Below are 22645 nucleotides of genomic sequence, written 5' to 3' on the forward strand. Positions count from 1 at the left end.
TATGAATTACCTAAGCTGGACTTCTGGGTGCCTTGCGGGTATCCACATCCAACGTCATATCCAGACAACTTAACGTATACCACTAATTGTTGATTCTTTAGCATTGGGGAGGGGGTGCACAATCCTGACTCACATCCTAAGCAAAGTTGTACAGATCACTTGCACCGAACCCTCAACGGAGAGCTTCTTCCGGGGGTACCGCAGCTCCAATATCTGGCTGCATCAGCTTTAGCATCTCTCGCATTGCCACGAGAGCTAAAACAGGGAGCTGTGCAGAATTTCTGTCACTTTAGAAGACTTTTTATCCTCCATACAACAATGAATGGAGAGACTCAGTCAGCTGGGCGTGCCTCGGCACCTACATCTCAGTCTAGTCGTGGAAGAAGACAGTAAGACATGTCCAACAATTCTTCAATTTACCTATAACTGACCCCATACAGCATCCACTGGGCGCCTTTGAATATTGGTCTTGAGCGACGCCTACAAACATTTGTGGTGCTATGCCACACTTTGACCATCGCTATTTTCTTAACCATCTTTTTCTTTACCTGCGCTATTCCGTTGTCCTGGCCACTCTTGGTCCCATATCTCGTTTACATATCTCTTTTCTCTACTGCTGCCACATCGGGCCAGCTCAAGGGACGCAGCCCATTTCTACGCTCGCTTCCTATCTGGAAAGTGTATGCATCTTACTTCCCTGCCTGTCTTCACCGCGAGGAGTCGCTCCCACCTACAAAGAAGTATATATTTGGATACCACCCACACGGTATTATCTCACATGGCGCCTTTGCCGCATTTGGGACGGAAGCTTTGGGCTTCTCCAAGCTTTTTCCAGGAATCACCAACACTCTGCTGACGCTGGACGCGAATTTCCGCATTCCTTTCTACCGTGAGTACGCACTTGCCATGGGAATTGCCAGTGTTTCCCGGGAATCCTGTGAGAATATCCTCACCAAAGGAGGTGCAGATGGAGAGGGTATGGGGCGAGCAATTACGATTGTTGTGGGAGGTGCCCGGGAATCTCTCAATGCTCAGCCTAACTCCTTACGTCTCGTGTTGAAACGACGCAAAGGGTTTGTCAAGCTCGCAATTCGAACTGGAGCTGATCTAGTGCCTGTCTTGGCCTTTGGCGAAAATGATCTCTATGATCAAGTAGACTCAGACCAGCATCCCATCATTCACAGGATTCAGATGCTTGTGAAACAGACTTTAGGATTCACCATTCCCCTCTTCCATGCACGCGGGGTTTTCAACTACGACGTCGGACTGATGCCCTATCGAACCCCCCTCAATATTGTGGTCGGACGACCAATCCCGGTTATGCAGCAGAAGAACCGCGACAAGATCAACGATCAGTATATTGATGAACTCCATTCTCGATACGTGGAGGAGCTGATGCGGTTGTGGAATCAGTGGAAGGATGTCTATGCTAAAGACAGAGAAGGCGAGTTGGAGATCATCTCATAATAATATATCCACTATGTATACCGTTTGACCAGTCTACTATGACAACATGTAGACCTTTTATAGGTATATTATACAGCAGCATATAGTGAAATAAGCCAGAAACAAATTCATACACTCGATCCCCAAATGTAGTTTGGATTAAATACATGCGCGATAAAGTAAACCTATTGGGTATCAGATCAGACAAAAGCAAAGAGCTTGCGCGAAAGCATAAGAAAACAAAGAGAAAAACAACGCATTAAGTTTTTCATCCTCGGAATGATGGGCTGAGGCTTGGATCCCATGAGGGAGCAGTTGGATTTAGACCTGGCACTTCCGCTGAAGAGGATACTCGTCGGCTTTCACTAGCAATGCTCCTGTGCTTAGTGTTGTGCACATTTTCTGCCCGACTCTGGATCATTTCCTCCAGCATGCGTGAGACCTCGTCCATATTCTTTCCTGCCTCCTCCTTTTCACTCCTATCAGACAAGAGACGCTTGATTGGACTCTCGGATTGTGCAATAAAGCCATTGGTCCCTGCAAAACTGTCTGCATCTCCAGCTGTAGACCCGCTCTTGCTCTTCAGCTCTGGTGATTGCGAGTCATTGGTCACAGCAGCCAAGTCTCGATGCCGAGCTGCGGATCGAAGCGCGGCAAGCATGCGATCCTTATCATCCAGCTGCAGCCGAAGCTCATTAATCTCCATATCTTTCTCACGAACCAAAGCCGAGACATCTGGATGCTCGGCAATTGTGGTACTTGCAGTCTTAATGCCTACTGACATTCGAGAATGACTGGATCGTCTTGCCTGGAGCAGCCGGCGCTCCAGAGTAGAGATGTACCGGTTCTTATCGCCAATATCGGCTTGTAGCGCAGTGACCTGTCGTTGCAAGCTGGCTTTGCCATCGCCAAATTCACCAAGGTCATATTCGTCCTCATTGCCGAACGATCCTCCGGGATAGAGCATGCCTGACGAGGGATCGTTGCTATTGACAGACATGAATGAGATGGGCCGAATCGATGAATGGCCGGCACCCAGCGTGGATTGGCTGGCGGAAGAACGTAATGACCGGACACCAGAATCCGTCGCAGACATGCGGGAAAGACGTCCAAACGCAGAGAGGCTGTTATGGTTGTTTACACCAGTAGACTTAGAGCTCAAAATCAGGCGATTGAGATGCTCGATCCGCTCTTTGAGCGCAGTACGAGCCAACTGCATTTCCAGCACCTGCTCCTCGTGTCGGGCCTGTGCTTCCTTTTCATACTGCTGTTCGTCCCATTTGAGTTCCTTCTCCGCCTGGGATTTGGCCTGGGTGTCAAGCTGGCTGCGAAGAGCCTGGATCTCCATACGATACCGCTCAAGAAGTACCCGACTTCCGGAATCACTACCACCACCGCCGTATGCCTCCTCAGCCTTTTTGGCGTGACTGACAATATTATTCTTCGCCCTCGCAGCGAATTTCATGGTATTCAGAGTTTCACCGGTATGCGAATTGACTGCGCTCGTGAATTGAATAGTGCACAGAATACTCACAAGCGAGCCGCCGGACAAGGCTGGCTGCAGGAGTCTGGTCAACTTGCTATCTCGATAAGGCAAATGCCTCCCATCGCGGTCCGTAGGGTTGCCTTGCTTATCCTTGTTTTCCGATAGCCGAGAAATAATGGTACCTAGAGTGAGCAGACTTTTGTTGATATGAGCACCTTCGGTACGGCGTTCCTTATCATCAGCTGCACGTTCAGAGCCAGCTAGATCAATCAGACTCAAAGTTGAAACTCGCACACCACCCGGGGCAATCCCGGCGCGCTTATCTTGAGCACTGCTAGTGGGCACTCGCTCTCGACTCTCGACCACGATCTGAACCACCGCATGACTTCGAGAACTGCGCGCATTGAACTGGGTGCTGCTCGTTCGTCGTGCATGGTCACCTCGGGCGATAACACGGAGGAGTTGTGTGGGGCTCTGGACGATCTCTTCCTTGAGAGGCGTTGCATATACTCCACGTTTGCTGTCCTCTCTCAATTTGATTTCCTCCTGCGGGGCTCCTGCGGGACCGTTGGCAGCGGAAGCGGAAAGAAGATCGTTAATCTTCTCGTTGTATATTTCCAGATAGCTGACCCGCAGCAAGAACTCCCGATGTGGGGTCTCTCTGATGAATGAAAAAATGTCGGTGATCGCGAGCGGGATTACACCGGGGGAAGTTGCTGTTCCCTGCATAGAAAAGGTTTTCCCGGTTCCCGTCATACCATAAGCAAAGACCGTTCCATGATAGCCCTCCATGACACGCCGGACGAGGCGTTTGGCAGCCGAATCATAAACCTTGGCATTGTTTTCTTGTGGATTAAAGACATTATCTGCTCGACGGTTAGTTGCGACAGTTGGGCAAGTGAGAGGAGCATCTTTATCACCATAAAAGTAATCGCCTCCTTCTTTCCCACGGTATGAGATGAGGCTTTGCCGACTATCGATGGACCATTCGCCATGATTTCTTGGAGTCTCCCCTCCGCTATTGTTGTCAGGACGAACGCGCACGCTGACAAGCACATTGCCCTTGATCTCTTTAGGCTTAGAATTTGATTTTCCTATCGCATCATCTGCATCCTCAAAAGTCGTCGCACTCGTTGAGCAAGAACCTTGAGCGGAAGAACTTCTGCTGTGAGTTGGAGACGCTTCTGGATCTCGCGCATCTCCACTTGATATAAATTTCCCCTCGCCACTACCGTTAAGTAACGATGGGGTTTTCGAGCTCCGATAGCTGCTCGTTGTTCCTGTGCTTAGTCGCGAGTTTCTTTGGGGTCGCACACTAGAGGTTGCACCTTGAATTCCTTGGATCCCAGAGATTGATGATGCAGTGGATGGGCGGCTGCTGGTCTTTGGTGGTTGAGGAAACGAGGCGATACTAATTGTTCGGCGCAAAGATTTGTCGGGACTACTCGGAGTGCGCCCACCGGAAGCTGACCGGGCTGCATTTAGGTTGGAGGTTGAGTTTGAAGTTGATAGAGGTGACTTGAGCGATGGTTTAGGGCTGGATGGGGTCCGTAATTTGGAGGCTTGATAGGGAGATGCAGCCCGTGGTGTGTCGGAAGATGTAGACTTTCTGGGTTTAGGGTTGGGGATAGGCGGTAATGATCCAGCTGGGGGGTTTGAAACTGGCCGCGACAGCTGCGAGGGCTGCGGCAATGTTGTCATTGAGGTCATGGCGACTTTGTGTTTAAACCTTTCTTTTTAAACGCGAAATGGGGATTCAATAGGAATCTGTGAACGCGATGGCCATAGCAGATTGGCAGACCGACGGGATTGAGCCTGTGCTGTTTTTATTGCAGTTAGCCAAACGAATTGAGACATAAAATATTGGGCCCCTTGAGATGTTGAGAGAGAAGAACGATGACTCTTTTGGCTCGTCTCGGAGATCAAAACACGATAACACGGATGTTATGATGTTATGATTTTGTGATTTTGGCGCGAGGTCTCGGGAACTCACAGATTCAAACGTGCAATGTTGTAATCGTGACGGGAAGAAGTGGAGAGGATGAAAATAAAAGTAAAAGATGAAGATGCAAGAGACGGTCTAAGCAATGAGGTAGAGAGAAGAGAAAAGGGCGTATCAAATCCCCGCACAGAGAGAGAAATAGAGAGAGCGAACGACCAGACTACCTAATGTATTTTTATTTTATGTTTATTTATGTTATTTAAGTGTTCTAACACCTATTATATATCTTTATGGCTTCCTATAAAATCTTTCTCCTCTTTCCTCCTTCTATCCCTTCCCTAAACTCACTATAGCTTAGAATGTACTCCGTACTCTACTACTCCTTCTCCCATATATACCCCCTAATGAATCATAGAACCAAAGCCAAAAAATAGGGGGGGGGGGGGGAGAGGGGGCGGCAGATTACCATCACCCTCTAGACGTAAACCGTAGGAGCCATTCCCTAGGAAGCTCGGAGCATCTCATGCCCAATGATAGGCTGAGAGTGGAGGTTTCAAGTTCGGGAGGTTGAGGGAAAAAGGGGGCGAATGAGGTGCTTAAGCTTGCAGTTCTTTTGTACTCCGTAGGTGGACCCCAATCATGATTTTGACTTGAAGGATCTGGAAATCGGAGCTGGTCCTGTTGTGCTATTGTCCTATTTTGCCCTGCCCTACCTATACTGTCCTGTTGCCTGTCTGCCCTTCGGGGTTGAAGGAGTATATCTCCCCCTATAAAGGTGAACCCTGGGATGAACTCCTGTTCGGGAATCAACAACAACAACGGGTACTATTATTCGAATTAAGCAAAGATTGACATTTAGACCAAAATTAAAATTAATCTGGCGTTGATCCTCATTTACATCCCATTGTCTCGTGACCCAGTGTATATATCTACATCTACGGAGTACAAAGTATTTTATAAGTGGAAGCATCTCGGCCGAGGTGGCAACCATTAACATTAAGGTTGTTTTTTTTCCCTCTCTCTCTTTATCTGTATCGTACATTGTATTATGTTTTTATTGTGTCATTATTTCACACTGAAATCCAGTTGTCGGGCAGCACTCTTGAACATACCCTCATCCAGCTCGCCACCACGTCGGGTCAAATCATCTCCCATCTTTCTAGTCCCACCAGATTTCCGCGGGAGATCTTCATTCTTGGTCGGACGGGGTTCAATTATCCACCAATTGTGCCGCAGGCACTGGACGGCCGTACTACGCTTGCGTGGGTCAAGCGCACACATCGACATGAGCAGATCGGCGCCCACCGGACCTGCAGTGGGGAACTGTCGCGTGAAGAAATCGCGCCCTTGCAACGGCACCAAATGAGCCTTGTCGGTGGCAATGTAGTAAGGCAGCTTGCTGACCCCAGGCCAATTCTCCTCCGTGGGTGTGCCGAACGCTTCGCAGATTTTAGAGGTTTGATCCAGGTCAGTGTTGCCCGCTACAAATGGAACCCGTAGCAGGAGCTCAGCAAAGACCATCCCCATGGACCAAACATCGACCGCACCGGAGTATTGTCGCGCACCGTAGAGAAGCTCGGGTGGCCGATACCACCGAGTGATGACCTGATGGGTCATGTTGAACGAGGGATCGGCAAAGGATCTAGCGAGGCCGAAATCGGCCAATTTGACCTCCCCATCTGACGCGATTAGCAAGTTGTTGGGCTTGATATCCCGGTGAAGAACAAAGTTCTCATGGCACCACCATACACCCCGGGCAAGCATACCCATCCAAGATTTAATATCGGCTACACCGTAGTGAATATCAGTATCTTTGATGAGCATCTCAAGATCTCCACCAGGAAGAAACTCAAGAACCAAGCTTAGATTTTGATCTTTGGAGGAGAAAACATCATGGAGGGCAATGACGTTGGGATGTTTCAGCTCTTGGAGGTACTTCACTTCGCGAACAGCATCCATAGCAAGTCCATCCTTGTATTCGGCGTTGACTTTGATTTTCTTGATCGCAACAAGGGAGGATGGATCGTGTCGAAGGTGACCGACATATACTACGGCATATGTACCTTCTCCTACTTTCTTGTCTGGTTCTTTGTTAGCATATGGCCCCTGGAAAATGATATAGCAATGTTCAAATACCTTTGACGTATCGTTCCCGGACATTAATATTCAGTTGTTCAGTGAGTTCGCGATCCCCACTCTGCACAGATTTTGACATAGTTGCAGCTGCAGGTCCATTAAGTGATTTTTGTGCAACAGTAGCTCTCAGTCTGATTGCTGGATTTGGGGAATGCACAGTCATAGCTGGTGAACGAGAGCCAAAGGGTGAAACTGCCATGATTAGAGGAGGTTGAAGGTGAAAAGATCGAACTAAAGAGAGCGACAAGAGTTTATAAATTAGCCACAGGTACTCAGTGGTTGTGATAGATAGTAAAAAATTATCTTTAGCAAAAATATGAGGTGAGGGCAGTGTCAAAACGTTGAGGGTCATTTCCCCATAGGCTCGGAGTATTGTTGATCCTGGACTTTGCTGCCGACGCCCGAAATTTCTCCAAGTCAAGTCAACCGCGATCTCCCAGCCAACCCGCTAGCAATTGCTGGAAACCCGTCAATTTCAAAGGCATTGCTCAGCAGTCCTCCAACGATACCAATTACGAATTCAATTTTCCAAAAACGAAAAAAAGCTTGAGAGTTGCCAGCAAAGTCGGGGCTTGCGGCATCCTTCCCGCAACACCTTCACCATGAGCCTCATGGCAATGCGCAATTTACCACTAGGAAGCTTGACAGCACGCGTATTTAAGCCTGTGTCAGTTTCCAACCAATACATTCGATCACTCCACCAGAACGCGCCCCCGCCCGTGCCATCTCCGACCCCTTTCGTTCCCGACGTCCAGACCTTCCTCACGCTGATCGGTCGTGAAATGTCCAAGCAAGCGAGCAAGATTCCCTCATGGGAAGATCTTTTTACATTAAATTCCAACCAGCTCCGCCAAGCCGGCATTGAGCCAGCCCGCCAGCGACGGTACCTGATCCGGAAGCGTGAGAAGTTCAGGAACGGACTGTACGGCCCTGGAGGTGATCTGGAGAATGTGGTCGATGGTGTTGCACAATTGCGGGTTGTTGAAGTGCCTATCAATGCAAGAGGCTTGACACATGAAGGCACAAAGGTGGCCCTTCAAACCTCTTCCGCTACGCTGTCACCTGGCATGGTGAAAGCCATTGTCAACCTGGCGCCTGATGCCACTGCATACAAATATGCTAGAACACAAATGATCAAAAAATTTGCACACATGAAGATTCACCGTGGCTGTCAGCCCATGGGTCCGTTCCTTCAGCCTTTGAAGGGTTCCAATGGTACTGCTGCTACCATTTCGGTCCAGGAGGGCATGTGGGAGGACAGACGAGGACAGAAGATCGACGGTGGTGAGCGACGACGTCGGGAGGTCCAGAACAAGAAGAGGCTGGATGAGAGAAAGAAGGCGTGAATATGAACGGTGAAATACCACTTTGTGTATCTTGCATATTTCTTGTTGAGCCTGGATGTTCAAATTCAAACTGTACTATACTATTGCAATCATGATTTCATTTCCATATTTTTTTTTAGGTAATTTTTGTGAGGGAAATAAGTGAGGTCTTGTTATGTCTGATTAAAATGATATGATTGAGTTATGTAAAAATTTAGAGAAACATGCGATTCCAAGTCGCGAGAAGTGAAGTATTCATACAGCAGAATCGTCTCAAAGTGAAGAAAGAAAGAAATCGATGATGCTAGAGTTGTCGAATCCACCTAGTGAACTCGGCTCAAGTTCAGTCTGAACCTTTGCTGCATCAATGCAGGGCATTAAAATGTGAACAAAATTTAAATGGACATCTTTTCTAAAACATAACTCCGATCATGCTTTGACTCCACGTTTCTCGTACTGAACAAAGGATGTACCGAGAGGCTTAGAAAAGAGGGACTAGGGTATGGTTAGTCAAACGCCAACTTGATCGTGACAGAGCATCACTTACCGAATAATCTGTCTCGGGAAAAGGTGTATCGGCGTTAGGCGTGGAGAACTTGAAGTGTCTAACCAGCGCAGCTAGGATTGTACCCAGCTGCACGTAAGCAAACTGCTCACCAATGCAGCGGTGGCGACCAGCACCGAAAGGCAGATAAGGACTGTTGGTACCCTTGGTAACCAGTCCATAACCATAGTCGATCTGCTCCTCATCTTCCTTGATAGTCTCGGGATCAACCTCATCCCAGCGGTGGGGGTTCCACTTCAGAGGGTCAGGGAAGAACTCCGCAGAGCGAGCAGTAACACCAGGAGAAGAGAGGACATTATGAGTGGTAGGGATAACGAAAGAAGTGCCTTCCACGGGCATAGGGTTCTTGACGGCGCGAATGATCGAGTGAATAGGAGCGTGGAGACGGAGGGTTTCCTTGATCGCCTTAGAGTGCAAGTCGAGCTTCTGGAGTCCTTCGTGGGTGAGAGGAGGCAGATCAGAGCCCAGAATCTGGATTTGTTCTTGGTAAAGCTCCTCCACAAGCTCAGGGCAGGTGGCCAGGCGGAGAACAATCCAGGCAGCAGTAGAGGACGAAGAGTGCTGGCCCGCCATAAGCAAGGCAATCATCATGTGGGCAATTTCCTCATCGGGAATCGGGGTGCCATTCTTATAGGTGCACGACATCAGGTTCCAGACCATATCCTCGGAGTCCTTCTTATCACCAGATGCGCGACGCGCTTTGATGATATCCATGTATGTCTTGGTCATCTTCTGCTGTGCAGCATCGCGCTTGCGGTTGTGGGGAAGCGGGGCCCATGGCAGCATGAAGTTGATAGGAGCGAAACCCTTATCGAGGTCGTGGTACATTTCAGCAAAAGTCGAGTCAAATCGATCGCGGACTTCTTTTCCTTGTAACGAACGGGATGCTGTGTAGATTGTGATTTCGGAAATAACCTTGGAGACATTGAAAGTACCCTTTGTGTCCTGGAGAGCGGGAGAATTCTTCACAAAGTCATCGACCTCATTGGTGATCAAATGAACATAAGACCGAAGTGCCTCGGAAGTAAGACCAAATTTGACAAACTATGGATCGGTCAACGGCTGGTTCTTGTGTTATAATCCATTCCTTCATACCTTCTTCTGCTCCATGAGCTTAGCATTGGGGCAATCGTAGACGACGTGACGACCGAAGACGGGGGTAGTGAGGGGGGAGTAAACCTCTTCGGCGTTTACATCACGAAGCTTGCCATTGAGGATGAATTCGTTTCCCTTGGTGCCTAGATAGACGGTAGTCTTCTTGCCCAGGAGGATGAAAGTGAAGATGTCGCCGTACTGCCGTTTGACCCCAAATTAGCAATTGCATTCTTCTGTGGGACAATCATACATCTGCAATCCATATACCTTTGTGCGGGCGTTGTCGAAGAACTTGAATGGCTCCATGCCATAACTGATGGTGCTTCCAATAAAGGGGAACCAGTGGAAGACTACGGGGGGCTCATGGGCTTTCTTGAAGAAGAGCTGACGTAGTACATTGATCACGACTGATAGCGCAATGACTGACAATGCTCCAACAATAGTCAAAGTGTAGATTGACTGGGTCGAGCAGTGCTCGCAGAAGGTTGCGAGGAAACTTGCGAAGAGGCCCATGTTGGCAAGAAGCAGAAGCAGAAAGTGAAAGAAGAAAAGAAAAAAAAACCCCCCCCCCACGGAGAAAAACAGGTTCACAATGACACTGTTTTCTATAACTCTGTTTGTTAGCCTCCAATTGAACTAAACAAAAGAGAGAGAAAATGTTGAAGATGATGAAGATTAAAGAGGCAAAGAAGGGAAAATAATTAAGTCCGATATCATTCGGCGAGAGAGGGCCCCGCCCCCTGGTCTAGAAGAGAGAGATATGCCAAGGATATAATTTGAATCGTAAGTTATAGTATTTGTATTTCTTTTATATATATATTAATCTATTATTATTTTTTATCTAGGTAATGTACTCCCTCTACGGAGTATTTTATGCACTATTTCTCATGTCCGTTAAGCCAAATTAGTGTGCTCCGTACTCCGTACTCCGTACATAGTATGACTATATAGTCACGCCACTCCGGTCAAGAAGTTCCCGGTGTCTTGAGATAGTGGACGTATGATATTGACTATGAAATATTAACTATTGGCTATTAACGCTATTAACTATGGAGGACTCCGTACTGAGATTCTTTTCCTCTTGCTCTCCCTCTCTACCTACTTTATGCACATTCTATAAGACCACGTTTCTACTTATACATGTATCATTCTAGTGCCTGATTTTGACCTAACTATACATGAATCCCTTGTTGACACGCCCTTAGCTCTAATAATGATATCCCAAGTACACGCAAAGTCGATAAGAAGAAGAACAAGAATAAAAAAAAAAACTCCCATACAAAGCCATCCTACCCCTTAATTGTCGTACAAGGTGGGATCGCCACGCCCTCCGATGTTGATGAAATCTTTTGGGGCCCGGTTACCACTTGGTGAGACTTCACGTTGGGACGCCTTAGCTGGTCGGTTGTGGACACGCTTCCCGGCTTCGTTTCGGAATACTTTGACCGGTTTCTCGCTGCCCTCGGCGTGCTCACTGAAGTAAGCACCGTTGATGCTGCTCAACAGGGTTCTCTCCCGCTTAATCTTGCGCTTGGAAAAGTCCAGTTTACCAAGGGCCCCCGTCAGACCATCTGTGCTGTCAGTGATACTCGAATACTTTCCAGTCATCCAAGGATGCTCGAGACACCCATCTACCGTAATTCTCTTGTTGACATCCACAGTAAGCATCCTGTCGATTAGGTCCAGAGCGGGATCGCCAACAGAGTCCCAGTACGGTGACGGGTAGTCAAACTTGCCCATCTTGATTTGTTGGGCAAGAGTCAATGGGTTCTCTCGAGTGTTCAGTTCATCGGAGAACGGCGGGAAGCCGCATAGACAGATGTAGAGAACGACACCAAGGGACCATACATCCACAGCCTTGGTGTATTTTCGGTTACGGGTATCTTGCAAAATCTCCGGGGCAACATCTGCGAAATTAGTAAGACCATTGAGAATTCGAGATCCAATATTTTGCGACTTACAGCTCGGTGTACCGCAGCTAGAAACAAATGTTAGCGGTAATTCGCATTGACACGGGTAGAATTTCACTTACAGGGTGGTCGTGAAAGATTCTTCTCCAATGATTTTAGCCAGCCCAAAGTCACCCAATTTCACATTCAAATCCATGTCTGCAACCAGAATATTTTCTGGCTTGATATCTCGATGCACAATTCCTCGTTCGTGCTGATGGCAAGTTAGCTGACCTGGTGCCGCATATGCGACCTTTTGATATGCATACCAGATATTTCAATCCGTCAAACAGTTGTCGGAACACACCACGAGTTTCATCCTCAGTTAATTTCTGATTGTTTACAATCCAGTTGAACAGTTCTCCCTCGGCTGCCAACTCAAGTACCAAATAAGCGCCATCACTTTCATCAAACGATTCCTTGAGACATAGTAGATTCGGGTGATGAACGCCCATCAACAAGGCAATCTCTTGCTGCAGAGCATTGTCGTTCTGCGACTTTTGCGAATCACCGAGGCGTCTTTCAAAGACTTTGACTGCATACTTGTCTCCAGTAGATCGTTCAGCGCACAAATAAACGGTTGCAAAGTGGCCTTTGCCAAGCTGCTTGAGAATCCGATATTGCTGACGGAAGCCATTCGTTTCCCGAGTACGGGGGTAACGGAAGACGAAACGGGCTTCATTCAGAATCGAAACCTCATCGCCGTCCTCCAGTTCACGGTGCTTGTTACGCCCAACAATCGCATCATTAACAAATGTCCCATTACTAGAGAGATCCTCCAGCACAGCAACTATGTCACCTTTCTTCTTTTCGGCAAAAATCAGGAAGTGCCGGTTTGAAATTGTGGGGATTTCGAGGACGCGATCTGACTATGGTCAGAACAGACACTCGATAACGACTACCAAGCTATCACTTACCACACTCAGGGTGACGGCCAACCAAGAAGCCACCTGGTGACTTGGCGCTCTTGGAGTTCTCGGTCTTTTTCCCCTTGGCTTTGGAAGTATCGTCACCATTATCGCAACCATCACGCGTTCTCAGCACAAGCGGGCCATTCCCGTTCTCATCCAGTGGTAGCAGGTAACCCCATACCCCTTCATCATCCTCATCCTTCACGTCATCTGCGAACGCTCTAGGTGGATACACGAACTGTGAAAGCGCCTGGGTATCCTCCAATTCGGGTTGGGATGAGATTTGTTGATAGCTGTTGCGAGGGCTTTCGGGGGGTGTGACAGTCAACTCGTTCTGAGTCTCTGTAGCGGCAGATTGAGGAACGGTGACTGGGGTTGGCAAATAATCCAATTCGACTGGCGTGTCTTGTGGTTGGACTTGACTCGAGATCCTTTGAGAGCGGCGAGGTTTCTTTTGTGAATCTGCATCCACTGTAGCCTATAGTAATCCCTGTGAGTAAATGAGTGGCACTAATAGGAATAAAACGTACCCTTCCTCGCTTAAGCGAGCTTTTCTCGCGGGGGACCATAATGGTTGTTATCACGCCAACTAGAGGGTTCCAGACCAATTAGTGATAGTTGTCGGTCAATTAAACAGTGGCAAGAATTTCCACAAAGAGCTTTTCGCTGTAAAGAAGATACACAATTGAAGATAAGGGGTAAAAAAAAGAAGTACTGAAGAAAGGTACGTGGGTGAACAAGCCTATAGCCTGTTCAAGGGAAAAGAGACCTCGAGAAAGCTCTCTCTCTATCTCTTTCCCCTGTGACTCTCCGCCTCAAAATAATTTGGCAAGGGCAAATACGAAGAGACGTGATGATCTATGTTTACATATAATATAGATTATATTTTTTTAATCTGGTGAATCTGTAAATAATATAATATAATATGAACTATAGAGCATAGTATACTACTAGTATAAACAAACAATAAGTGTTCGGACCTAAGTTCGTGTGCTCAAAGCACGTGCGGTGTCCCCTGACCTCATTCTCCAGGTTTCCCAATTCCCCAACCTTGGCCCTTAGGTTCTTCACAATGGACGGGTACGTAGGATTATTCAATTCCCGGGGATAATGCTAATGGATAATACAAGCCTCTCGGGTGGAATAAGACGTTTCGCTTTCCAGAAGCTCGCTGCGTTGGCAGTTGAGGCCCCTGTTCGCGATGGATCCGAGCTCGCTCGCCTCGCGGAGCAGTCTCGATCGACTTCTGAGACTAATGGTGCTTTGAATGGAGTCTTGAAGCAACAGGCCCCGATATCCCAGGTCCCGATGGTGTGTCTCTTTATTGCCGCCGACCCCCGGTAGTGTGGTAGTGGTGCAGGCTAATACTTGGACAGGGAATCCGCGAACTAGATGTCCTGCTGGCCCTATGCAAGGCGGCCTCATTGGTGACCGATCTAGAAAATGCTGCTCAACTGGCGTCACAGCTCTCTCGATACCTACCGGAATCCCACAGCCAGATATTTCGGTCCTCACCCTTCCTCCACGGCGTAAAGCCGTCGCCTTGGGAGACTCTCACAAATAACCTGACTCTCGCGCTTTTGTCGCTGGGAACTAAGTATTCAGACTTGCGACAGACAGCCCTCGAGGCCGTACATGGGTATTTGAACAACTGCGTTGAGGCTATCAGTGCAGTCACGCCTTTCCAATACTCTAGATCTGAGGCCGGGCGACAGGGCGTTATACATGAATCTGTTGCCGTTTTGTCAATCGCCGTTTCCCTTGTTGGATTTATGGAAGCCTCCGCAGAATATACTTCTATCTGGCATGCGAGCGAAAAATTACAGATTGTCGATCATCTGCGTGCGATGCTGTCTGAGCCTTTTTTAATCGCAGTTGAGACGTCTTCGTCCACCCTCCGCAATGCAAACGTCGCGGAGCATGCTTTGAAGGACTGGAAAAAATATACCCGTCGATATGCTGCTCATGGTCGCCCATTAGGTGCTATGCTTGTGCAAGAAGGCTATATGCGCTTTGTAAAATCATGCGCAGCCTCTCTGATTGGATTCCATCACCTGACTGATGAGCAACTCCTGGATGACTACATGACTGGCGTCGGTATTGCCAAGAGCTATGACGAGGCGGATATCTCTCTAGTCGAGCGCGTCACGGATATCATTAGCGAGGAAATTCACTTGCTGGAGGATGGCTCTGACTACCTGCAAGTCGGGTCTCCTTGGCAGCAGCACCTTGCCTTCTCTGTTAAGGGACATGCCTTGGTAGGCTTCCTTAACTGCGTGATTCTTGGCGAAGATGCAACCAATAACGAAGTACTGTTATCCTGGCTCGAGGATACATTGCTTGACTCCCAGCAAATGTCAAACGTGGAACTTTCTGTGACAGTTTTGAAGTGTACCGCCATTCTTGCAAGAATGTCTCCAAATGGGGCATCTATTGGCAGACGCTGCCTTTTGAGATTCCTTGCCCAGGGAGGTGTGTCGGATCGCTCCACCGTTGCCGTCGCTTCTCGGTGCCTCGCCCAGATCCTGACTATCCTTTCCGAGGATGCTGTGATTACTACCCTTTATTCACTTGGTAATGCGCTAAGCCCAAGCACGAACGTAGATCAATCTAGCCAAGACCAACTCATTGGGGTTCATACTGGGCCCGGGATGAACCTCGAGGCATACCCAAAAAATGCAAGCCAGACTTCGCTCTCGGCAAATGGCGAAGATGACACTATCACCTACAGGAATGTCATTCATGCCATCGTGACAGTTGCGACTAATTGTAACGATGGCAAAATCAGTGCATTGGCCCAGTCTATGCTTCTCCAAAAGATTGGCAAGATCAATGTCGCAGTTGATGCCTTTATCATCCAGGAAACTGCTGTTCTTGCTCTGAGCGGCGGACAAGCAGAGTTGCAGCTTCTATTGAAGTTCTATGCACGGATCTACCTTGATGGCGTTAACAAAGGACTGAACACTGTCTCTGATGCTGTTCAATGCGCCATGGCTTACCTCTCGATTACTTTGGATCCAAAGTCACCACTCCACAGGCTTTATTTGGTTCATTTATTGGAAAGCATTATAAACAAGGGTGATGTGCCAGATCTCGAGTATGAGCGGCACAAAGAAATTATTTTTGCTGCGGATGACATCACTCCCCTCTTGAAACCGCTAGCTTTGCTTGTGTCTTCCAATTCCCCCGGGGCTTCCTGGTCAGCCTTGGGGTATGATGAGGCCATCCTGGCTCTATTTCGAGATGCTTGGTTCAATATCGCCATTCATGGAATAACCCTCAGTTCTAGTGTTGCCCAACGGCATCACAAGGAGCTCCGCCTTCTTGCACACCATTCTCCCCCTTTGGTTGCTGAGAACCACATGGACTCTCTGGAGAGCGATGTTGAATTGAACACGGTGCTCAGACGCGGGATGGGGCCACATCGAGTCATGGAACAGAAGAGAGCTTTGATTTCTGAACTCCCCGGCCGAGAATCCGATATCAAGAGATTGGACTATTCAAGAGCAGTGTTTCTTAACGCTGTGGTCCTGGTCGAGAGCCTCCGCGCCTCTTCAGGGGACTCTACCAAGACGCTCAGTTATTTCCTTGACCCGGCCTTGGCCACTCCGGAGATGGTTGTGTGCATGAATGCTGTTGCAGACAAAGCGGTTACCTGTTATCTGTCTCTTACAGTTTCTGGGGAACACGATGACTTTTCGACCCCTTACCTGTCTAAGCAGCTTGCTGGATTCCTGGTGGCCTGCTGTCATCGTATTGAAAGAGTTCAAAGTATTGCAACGCAGTGTGCCGAAAAAATCATTCGCGAGTGCCCTTCTGCCTTGTGCGAAAAACATTCCCTCTTCGCTTTGCTTGAGATTCTGACTGTCATGTGGTCTGCCTGTCTACAAGGAGAACTCGACGAGTTTGAGTGGAAGCCATCCTTGGTGTCTCCCATGGGGATTGTCCAAGTCGAATTACCCGACAATTACGCTTTGAGAAGGGCGACTCTGAATCGGTTCCATGAACGAGCCAGGACCTGGGTGACAACTGTCCTGAACATTGCCCCATTGGATGTCAAAGGTCTACTCCAGACTTATCTTTCCGAATATGACGACGACGGTGGCTATGGTCACATTTCGATGGGACGTTCATTCGCTCTCGAAATGGGCTCCCTTATTCCACAAAGTGACCCACGGCTTGGATCAATCGATGGATATGGGGGCAGCGACTTCAACGTCGCGTCTGATTTCATGGCGCTATACACAACACGCCAGAAATACCGACGTCCTGACATGCCTGCTCTCGGCGGTCTAGGGGGGGTAGATATAGCGGCTATGTTGAACAGACTCGCGTTAATATTTTGCCCGAGTCTGCTGATTCTTTGGAAGAAACCCTCTCTCGTCTATATGGACAGAGCATTGCTGGGGAGGAAATTCCCCTCGTGGAAGTCAGGGATGTCCTTCGGCAGGCTGCAGGACTTATTTGCAGTAGCAGCAAGCCACGACTCTCCGTAGTTCACTACTTGGTCGCTTTGCCTTTCCAGATTCTCACCAAGGAGACAGTCAAGCTTGGTGTATCTCTCTGGCTTGGAGTCATTCACGAGAACCCAAGCACTGAGCCACGGATCCTATGCGAGGTGGTCGAGGCTTGGGAGAGAAGCATGAAGCGCCGTCAAGGATTGTTCGATCCCACCTTTGAATACCTTGACCCACTGCATACTAAGATCGAACTTTTGCCAACTGATAAGGACCTTATGCTTCGCATGCAGCAAAAAGCTCAAGACACTCTCTCGCCGCACCTGCGAGTTCTACATTTCTTCGAGAGTCATTTCAATGCCATTCGCCTAGGAAATCTGCAAGACCAACAGCTGTTTTGTCGATTGATTGGTAGTACGGTTGTCGGACTTTCAAAGACCAAGGGCCATCCATTGGCAAGAGAAATTCATTTCCGTATTGTGCTCCTCGGTCTCAAGGTTCTGAGACATCTCAGCCCCCGAAGCAGTGGTGCATCTTGGAAACTCAAGGATCAGATTCTGTCTGCTGCTTTGAGTTGGTTTAAGCACCCTCCAAGGTGGTCATTCGGAGGAAATCGGCTGCAGATTAAGGCAGAGGATAGAATCCTTAGCGAGCTGACCACAGCTTTACGAGGCGTTGCAGGCATCGCTGCCAATGTACAGGGGTCATATAAGCCTTTGCAAGCCAAACAAGACCTGCTTCAAATTCTCGTGGAGAACGAACGATCCCGCCTTCGAGTTTGGCTCTTCCCCCTGGATCCGGAGCGAAAGCATCACATACCTTCGATTGGAGGCAAGCATCCCGATGATAGCCCCGTATCTTTACTTCAGCTTGCCTGGGTGGAAGATGCAGGGTTGGCTATTCAGATGGCTGCCCGGTTCCCTTCGCCCAAAATGCAGGCTGATGTTAGGTCATTGATCCTGAATTTCCCTGAGAAAGTCATTGAAGAGCCAAGTGCTCTGGAGATTATGTTTGATAACTGTCTGCCCGCTGATGTCGGTTCCCAGTTGAAATACATGCTATACTGGGCTCCCGTTACTCCTACGGAGGCTATCACATACTTTATGCCTGCTTACGGCAACCATCCTTACATCTTACAGTACGCCATGCGGGCATTGGAGAGCTATTCAATGGATGTTCGGTTCTACTTTGTACCACAACTGGTTCAAGCCCTGCGCTTCGATGCTCTGGGGTATGTAGATCGTTACATTCTCGAAACAGCTAAGTTGTCTCAGTTGTTTGCCCACCAAGTCATTTGGAACATGAAAGCCAACTCCTTCAAGGACGAGGATTCTCAAATCGTAAGTACTGATATTATCAAAGCCTGATCATCATTGGCTAACATCCTACTCTTCACAGCCGGACCCTATCAAAGATACACTTGACCGTTTCTTAGATAACTTGATCTCAAGCTTCTCAGACGAGGAGCGTGCCTTCTATGAGAGAGAATTTTCATTCTTCAATGAAGTCACGGATGTCTCCGGCAAACTTCGCCCCTATATCAAGAGAAGTAAGCCCGAGAAGAAGGAGAAAATTGAGGAAGAGCTGCGCAAAATCAAGGTGGAAGTTGGAGTGTACCTTCCCAGCAACCCCGACGGTGTAGTCGTTGGTATCGACCGCAAGTCTGGTAAGCCCTTGCAAAGTCACGCAAAGGCGCCTTATATGGCGACGTTCCGAATTCAGAAGACAAGGCAACGATTGATTGAAAAGGCCGAGGCCAACTCTGGTGACCATAACCACCAACGCCAATTGACCAATCATTCAGAATCTGAGCAGGAGACATATGAAGTGTGGCAGTCAGCTATCTTCAAGGTCGGTGACGATTGTCGTCAGGATATGCTTGCCCTACAGATGATTGCGGCCTTCCGGAGCATTTTCACCAGTGTTGGCTTAGACGTTTGGGTCTACCCTTACCGGGTGACTTCGACAGCGCCTGGCTGTGGTGTGATTGATGTGCTTCCCAACTCCATTTCTCGCGACATGCTCGGCCGCGAGGCCGTCAATGGGCTATATGACTACTTCGTATCGAAATACGGAGGCGAGGACTCTATCCGGTTCCAAGAAGCCCGCACCAACTTCGTCAAGAGTATGGCCGCCTACTCAGTCATATCTTACCTGCTGCAATTCAAGGATCGACATAATGGAAATATCATGATTGATGATGCCGGACATATCATCCACATTGACTTCGGATTCTGCTTTGATATTGCGCCTGGTGGAGTGCGATTCGAGCGTGCGCCGTTCAAGTTGACTTCCGAGATGGTCGCCGTAATGAGTGGAACCCACGACCCAGCCCATCACCAGGGCGGCAACTCGGGAATCAACCTGCCAGGCAACTCCCATAACCCGACCAACACACAGCCATACCGGTGGTTCGAGTCGTTGGTGGTGAAGGCATTCCTTGCATCTCGCCCTTACAGCACGAAGCTAGCTCATATTGTCTCTCTCATGCTTGACAGTGGCCTTCCGTGCTTCAAGCCTGAGACTCTGAAGAATTTCCGTGACCGGTTTGTGTTGGATAAGAGCGAGCGCGATGCGGCCGAGTACATGCGGGAACTTGTGCGCAAGTCGTACATGAGCGTGTCGACTAAGGGTTATGATCAGTTCCAGCTGATGACCAACGGTATTCCTTACTGAGACTAGATGTTGTGTATGTTGTACACCGGCCATTTTCTTTTCTATAAACGTCCATACAACTTGCTTCATTCTTTTTTTTTAAAAAAAAAAACAAGGAGCCATTCATTCTAATACACTATTATAATTAGTTCAATCTAATGATTCTCCAGAGTCCCTCAAGGCTGTCTCATCTCCGATTTTTCTTTTTGGACGGAAAAAGTACAGTTGACGTCACGACTTCATCGGCACCACGACATGGACATGTATACCAAGGACAAGACTGATTTTGTTCATTTTGTTACCCATATATTTGTATGGACTATAGAGAATAAATGACTTCTTTGAAAATGCAGTGTAAATCCGTCTATAAATATCCAATATCAACATGATAACTCATATTACAACATACCCTTCAATTAACTAACACGAAGTGGCGCATTCAATGCATGACGATCTACATCATACTAGGCCCGAGAACTGTTCCGGAAGTGGCAATATGACGATGCAAAGACACTTGACATTGGGCCAAACCTTTATAAAGTGCAAGACAGCCTCGGACACAGCTCAATTTCCGGACCAATGCCAAATATATCCCAGTTACTCAGCCAACACCTGGATTAACGCATGAAAATACACCACCTATATATTGCATACACCTCCAACCTCCCATCTCCAGGATGAGAATCCCATTCCTCAGCAAGTCCAAGTCCCCACCATTGACGGACTTGACGAGGGAGTCAACTATGGCGGAGCGAGAGAATGAGAAGAGAGGCATCACTCTGGATGAGTCGCGTGTGCCATGGGTAACATGGAGATCTGCGTTGCTTGGTGCGTTTGTCTCGATTGGTGGTGTTATTTTTGGATATGATACTGGCCAAATCTCGGGCTTTTTGGAGATGAAGAACTTCAAACACCGGTTTGCGCAGCTGAAGCCTGATGGGACGTACCACTTCAACAATGTCCGGTCTGGATTAATTGTTTCCATGGTGAGTGAATATTGTTGCATGTCTTTGGAAAGAGAATATGAATGTGGGAAAATCTAACGCTTTCCAGCTCTCCATCGGTACATTGATAGGAGCTCTCCTCGCCGGACCATTGACTGACCGAATTGGTCGAAAATGGTCCATCTTCTTCTGGTGCATCATTCTCCATGTAGGACTGATTATCCAGATCTCCTCGCCAGCAGGAAAATGGTACCAGTTCATGATGGGTCGATTCGTGACCGGATTCGGCGTGGGAGCCTGCTCACTACTGGTGCCAATGTACCAAGGTGAGATTGCACCACGACATATCCGAGGAGCGATGGTGTGGTAAGTAATAATCCAACACACAACATTACAATACACATCATAACCCTGACGCAACCCCAGCTCCTATCAATTATTCGTCACACTAGGCATCTTCATCGCATACTGCATCAACTTCGGCACGGAGCATCTGGACAGCACTGCATCGTGGCGAATCCCACTCGGTATCACATTCCTATGGGGTCTTGTCCTTGGAATCGGCATTCTCCTCTTCCCGGAGAGTCCTCGCTTTGACTACCGGCACGGCCGCGTGGACCGTGCCCGACGCACTATGTCAAAGCTGTACGGCATACCTGAGAACCACCGGGTGATCGTGCATGAGATTGCCGAGATTCAGGAACAGCTGGATGCCGAGAAGGGGGCGCGAGGTGGGCTCCGCGGTTGGTTTGAGATGTTCCAGGCGCCACGCATGCTGTACCGCATTGTACTAGGTGTCACGCTCCAAGCTCTGCAGCAGCTGACCGGAGCCAACTATTTCTTCTACTATGTGAGTCTGTGATTTCTCCCCCAGTGGTGTGATGCAACACTCGCATGTCGAGCTTAGGCTAATATATATCTAGGGAACGGTGATCTTCAACGGTGCGGGGATCGACAACACATATGTGACGCAGATGATTCTAGGCGGAGTAAACTTTGGCACGACATTCGGCGGCTTATATGTGATCGAGCACTTCGGACGACGCAAGTCTCTGATCGCAGGTGGGATCTGGATGTTCATCTGCTTTATGGTATTTGCATCTGTGGGTCACTTCTCGCTTGATGTGAATACGCCGCGTAACACACCCGGAGCGGGCAAAGCGATGGTTGTATTTGCGTGTCTGTTCATCACCGGATTTGCCATGACATGGGGCCCGATGGTGTGGGCAATTGTGGCTGAGCTGTATCCATCGCGGTACCGGGCGCGGGCTATGGCGATGGCGACGGCGTCAAACTGGCTGTGGAATTTCCTAATTGGATTCTTCACGCCGTTTATCACTGGCGATATTGACTTTGCATATGGGTATGTATTTGCCGGGTGTTTGTTCTTCGCGGTGATCATTGTTTACTTCTTTGTCATCGAGGGTAAGGACAAGACGCTCGAGGAGATGGATATGATGTATATAATGCGGGTGCCGCCGTGGAAGAGTAGCAAGTGGAAGCCGCCGGAGCCGGAGAATCGGCTCACCACTGATCAACTTATGGATCGGAAGGTTGCGAAGAAGTATAACAAGGAAGAGGAGAGGTCGGCGAGCAAGAAGGTGTCGGAGGGTGTGCCTGGACATACACATGCTGAGACTGCGGATGATGCTGGGACTGGACCTTCTTCGCATTTCTCCTGAGGGTCTTGGGTGACCTTGGAGTGACAGTGGTGGGCTGTATATGGACCGAAGG

The 22645-nt window shown here is 48.5% G+C and overlaps 8 protein-coding genes across 8 annotated transcripts; 4 read left to right on the forward strand and 4 right to left on the reverse strand.

The window, feature by feature from the left end:
• Positions 1-318: 318 nt before the first annotated feature.
• N7479_001059 (uncharacterized protein) lies at positions 319-1467 on the forward strand (the record flags this gene model as incomplete). The annotated part of the gene is made up of 2 exons (XM_057248756.1): positions 319-389; positions 441-1467. 2 exons carry the CDS (start codon positions 319-321, stop codon positions 1465-1467), a joined length of 1098 nt encoding a protein of 365 aa, XP_057113188.1.
• Positions 1468-1714: 247 nt separating this feature from the next.
• N7479_001060 (putative kinesin family protein (KipA)) lies at positions 1715-4642 on the reverse strand (the record flags this gene model as incomplete). Its single annotated transcript, XM_057248757.1, has 1 exon — positions 1715-4642. One exon carries the CDS (start codon positions 4640-4642, stop codon positions 1715-1717), a length of 2928 nt encoding a protein of 975 aa, XP_057113189.1.
• A 1297-nt stretch (positions 4643-5939) lies between these two features.
• On the reverse strand, positions 5940-7209 carry kin28 (TFIIH complex serine/threonine-protein kinase subunit KIN28; the record flags this gene model as incomplete). The annotated part of the gene is made up of 2 exons (XM_057248758.1): positions 5940-6955; positions 7011-7209. 2 exons carry the CDS (start codon positions 7207-7209, stop codon positions 5940-5942), a joined length of 1215 nt encoding a protein of 404 aa, XP_057113190.1.
• A 403-nt stretch (positions 7210-7612) lies between these two features.
• Positions 7613-8356, forward strand: N7479_001062 (mitochondrial 37S ribosomal protein mS41; the record flags this gene model as incomplete). The annotated part of the gene is made up of 1 exon (XM_057248759.1): positions 7613-8356. One exon carries the CDS (start codon positions 7613-7615, stop codon positions 8354-8356), a length of 744 nt encoding a protein of 247 aa, XP_057113191.1.
• A 408-nt stretch (positions 8357-8764) lies between these two features.
• On the reverse strand, positions 8765-10508 carry N7479_001063 (cytochrome P450; the record flags this gene model as incomplete). The annotated part of the gene is made up of 4 exons (XM_057248760.1): positions 8765-8830; positions 8883-9944; positions 9996-10193; positions 10263-10508. 4 exons carry the CDS (start codon positions 10506-10508, stop codon positions 8765-8767), a joined length of 1572 nt encoding a protein of 523 aa, XP_057113192.1.
• A 783-nt stretch (positions 10509-11291) lies between these two features.
• N7479_001064 (uncharacterized protein) lies at positions 11292-13424 on the reverse strand (the record flags this gene model as incomplete). The annotated part of the gene is made up of 6 exons (XM_057248761.1): positions 11292-11902; positions 11957-11973; positions 12028-12158; positions 12214-12809; positions 12862-13333; positions 13386-13424. The coding sequence occupies 6 exons, from the start codon at positions 13422-13424 to the stop codon at positions 11292-11294; spliced, it is 1866 nt and encodes a 621-aa protein (XP_057113193.1).
• A 503-nt stretch (positions 13425-13927) lies between these two features.
• On the forward strand, positions 13928-19988 carry stt4 (1-phosphatidylinositol 4-kinase STT4; the record flags this gene model as incomplete). The annotated part of the gene is made up of 5 exons (XM_057248762.1): positions 13928-13935; positions 13986-14166; positions 14232-17156; positions 17183-18652; positions 18711-19988. 5 exons carry the CDS (start codon positions 13928-13930, stop codon positions 19986-19988), a joined length of 5862 nt encoding a protein of 1953 aa, XP_057113194.1.
• Positions 19989-20530: 542 nt separating this feature from the next.
• N7479_001066 (sugar porter family MFS transporter) lies at positions 20531-22593 on the forward strand (the record flags this gene model as incomplete). Its single annotated transcript, XM_057248763.1, has 4 exons — positions 20531-20953; positions 21021-21277; positions 21338-21761; positions 21835-22593. Coding segments are annotated over 4 exons (1863 nt in total), but the record flags the coding sequence as incomplete, so codon positions are not given.
• Positions 22594-22645: the final 52 nt, after the last annotated feature.

Source organism: Penicillium vulpinum (genome assembly GCF_028829585.1).
Source record: "Penicillium vulpinum strain IBT 29486 chromosome Unknown utg000001l_segment0_segment0, whole genome shotgun sequence".
NCBI classification, from domain to species: domain Eukaryota; kingdom Fungi; phylum Ascomycota; class Eurotiomycetes; order Eurotiales; family Aspergillaceae; genus Penicillium; species Penicillium vulpinum.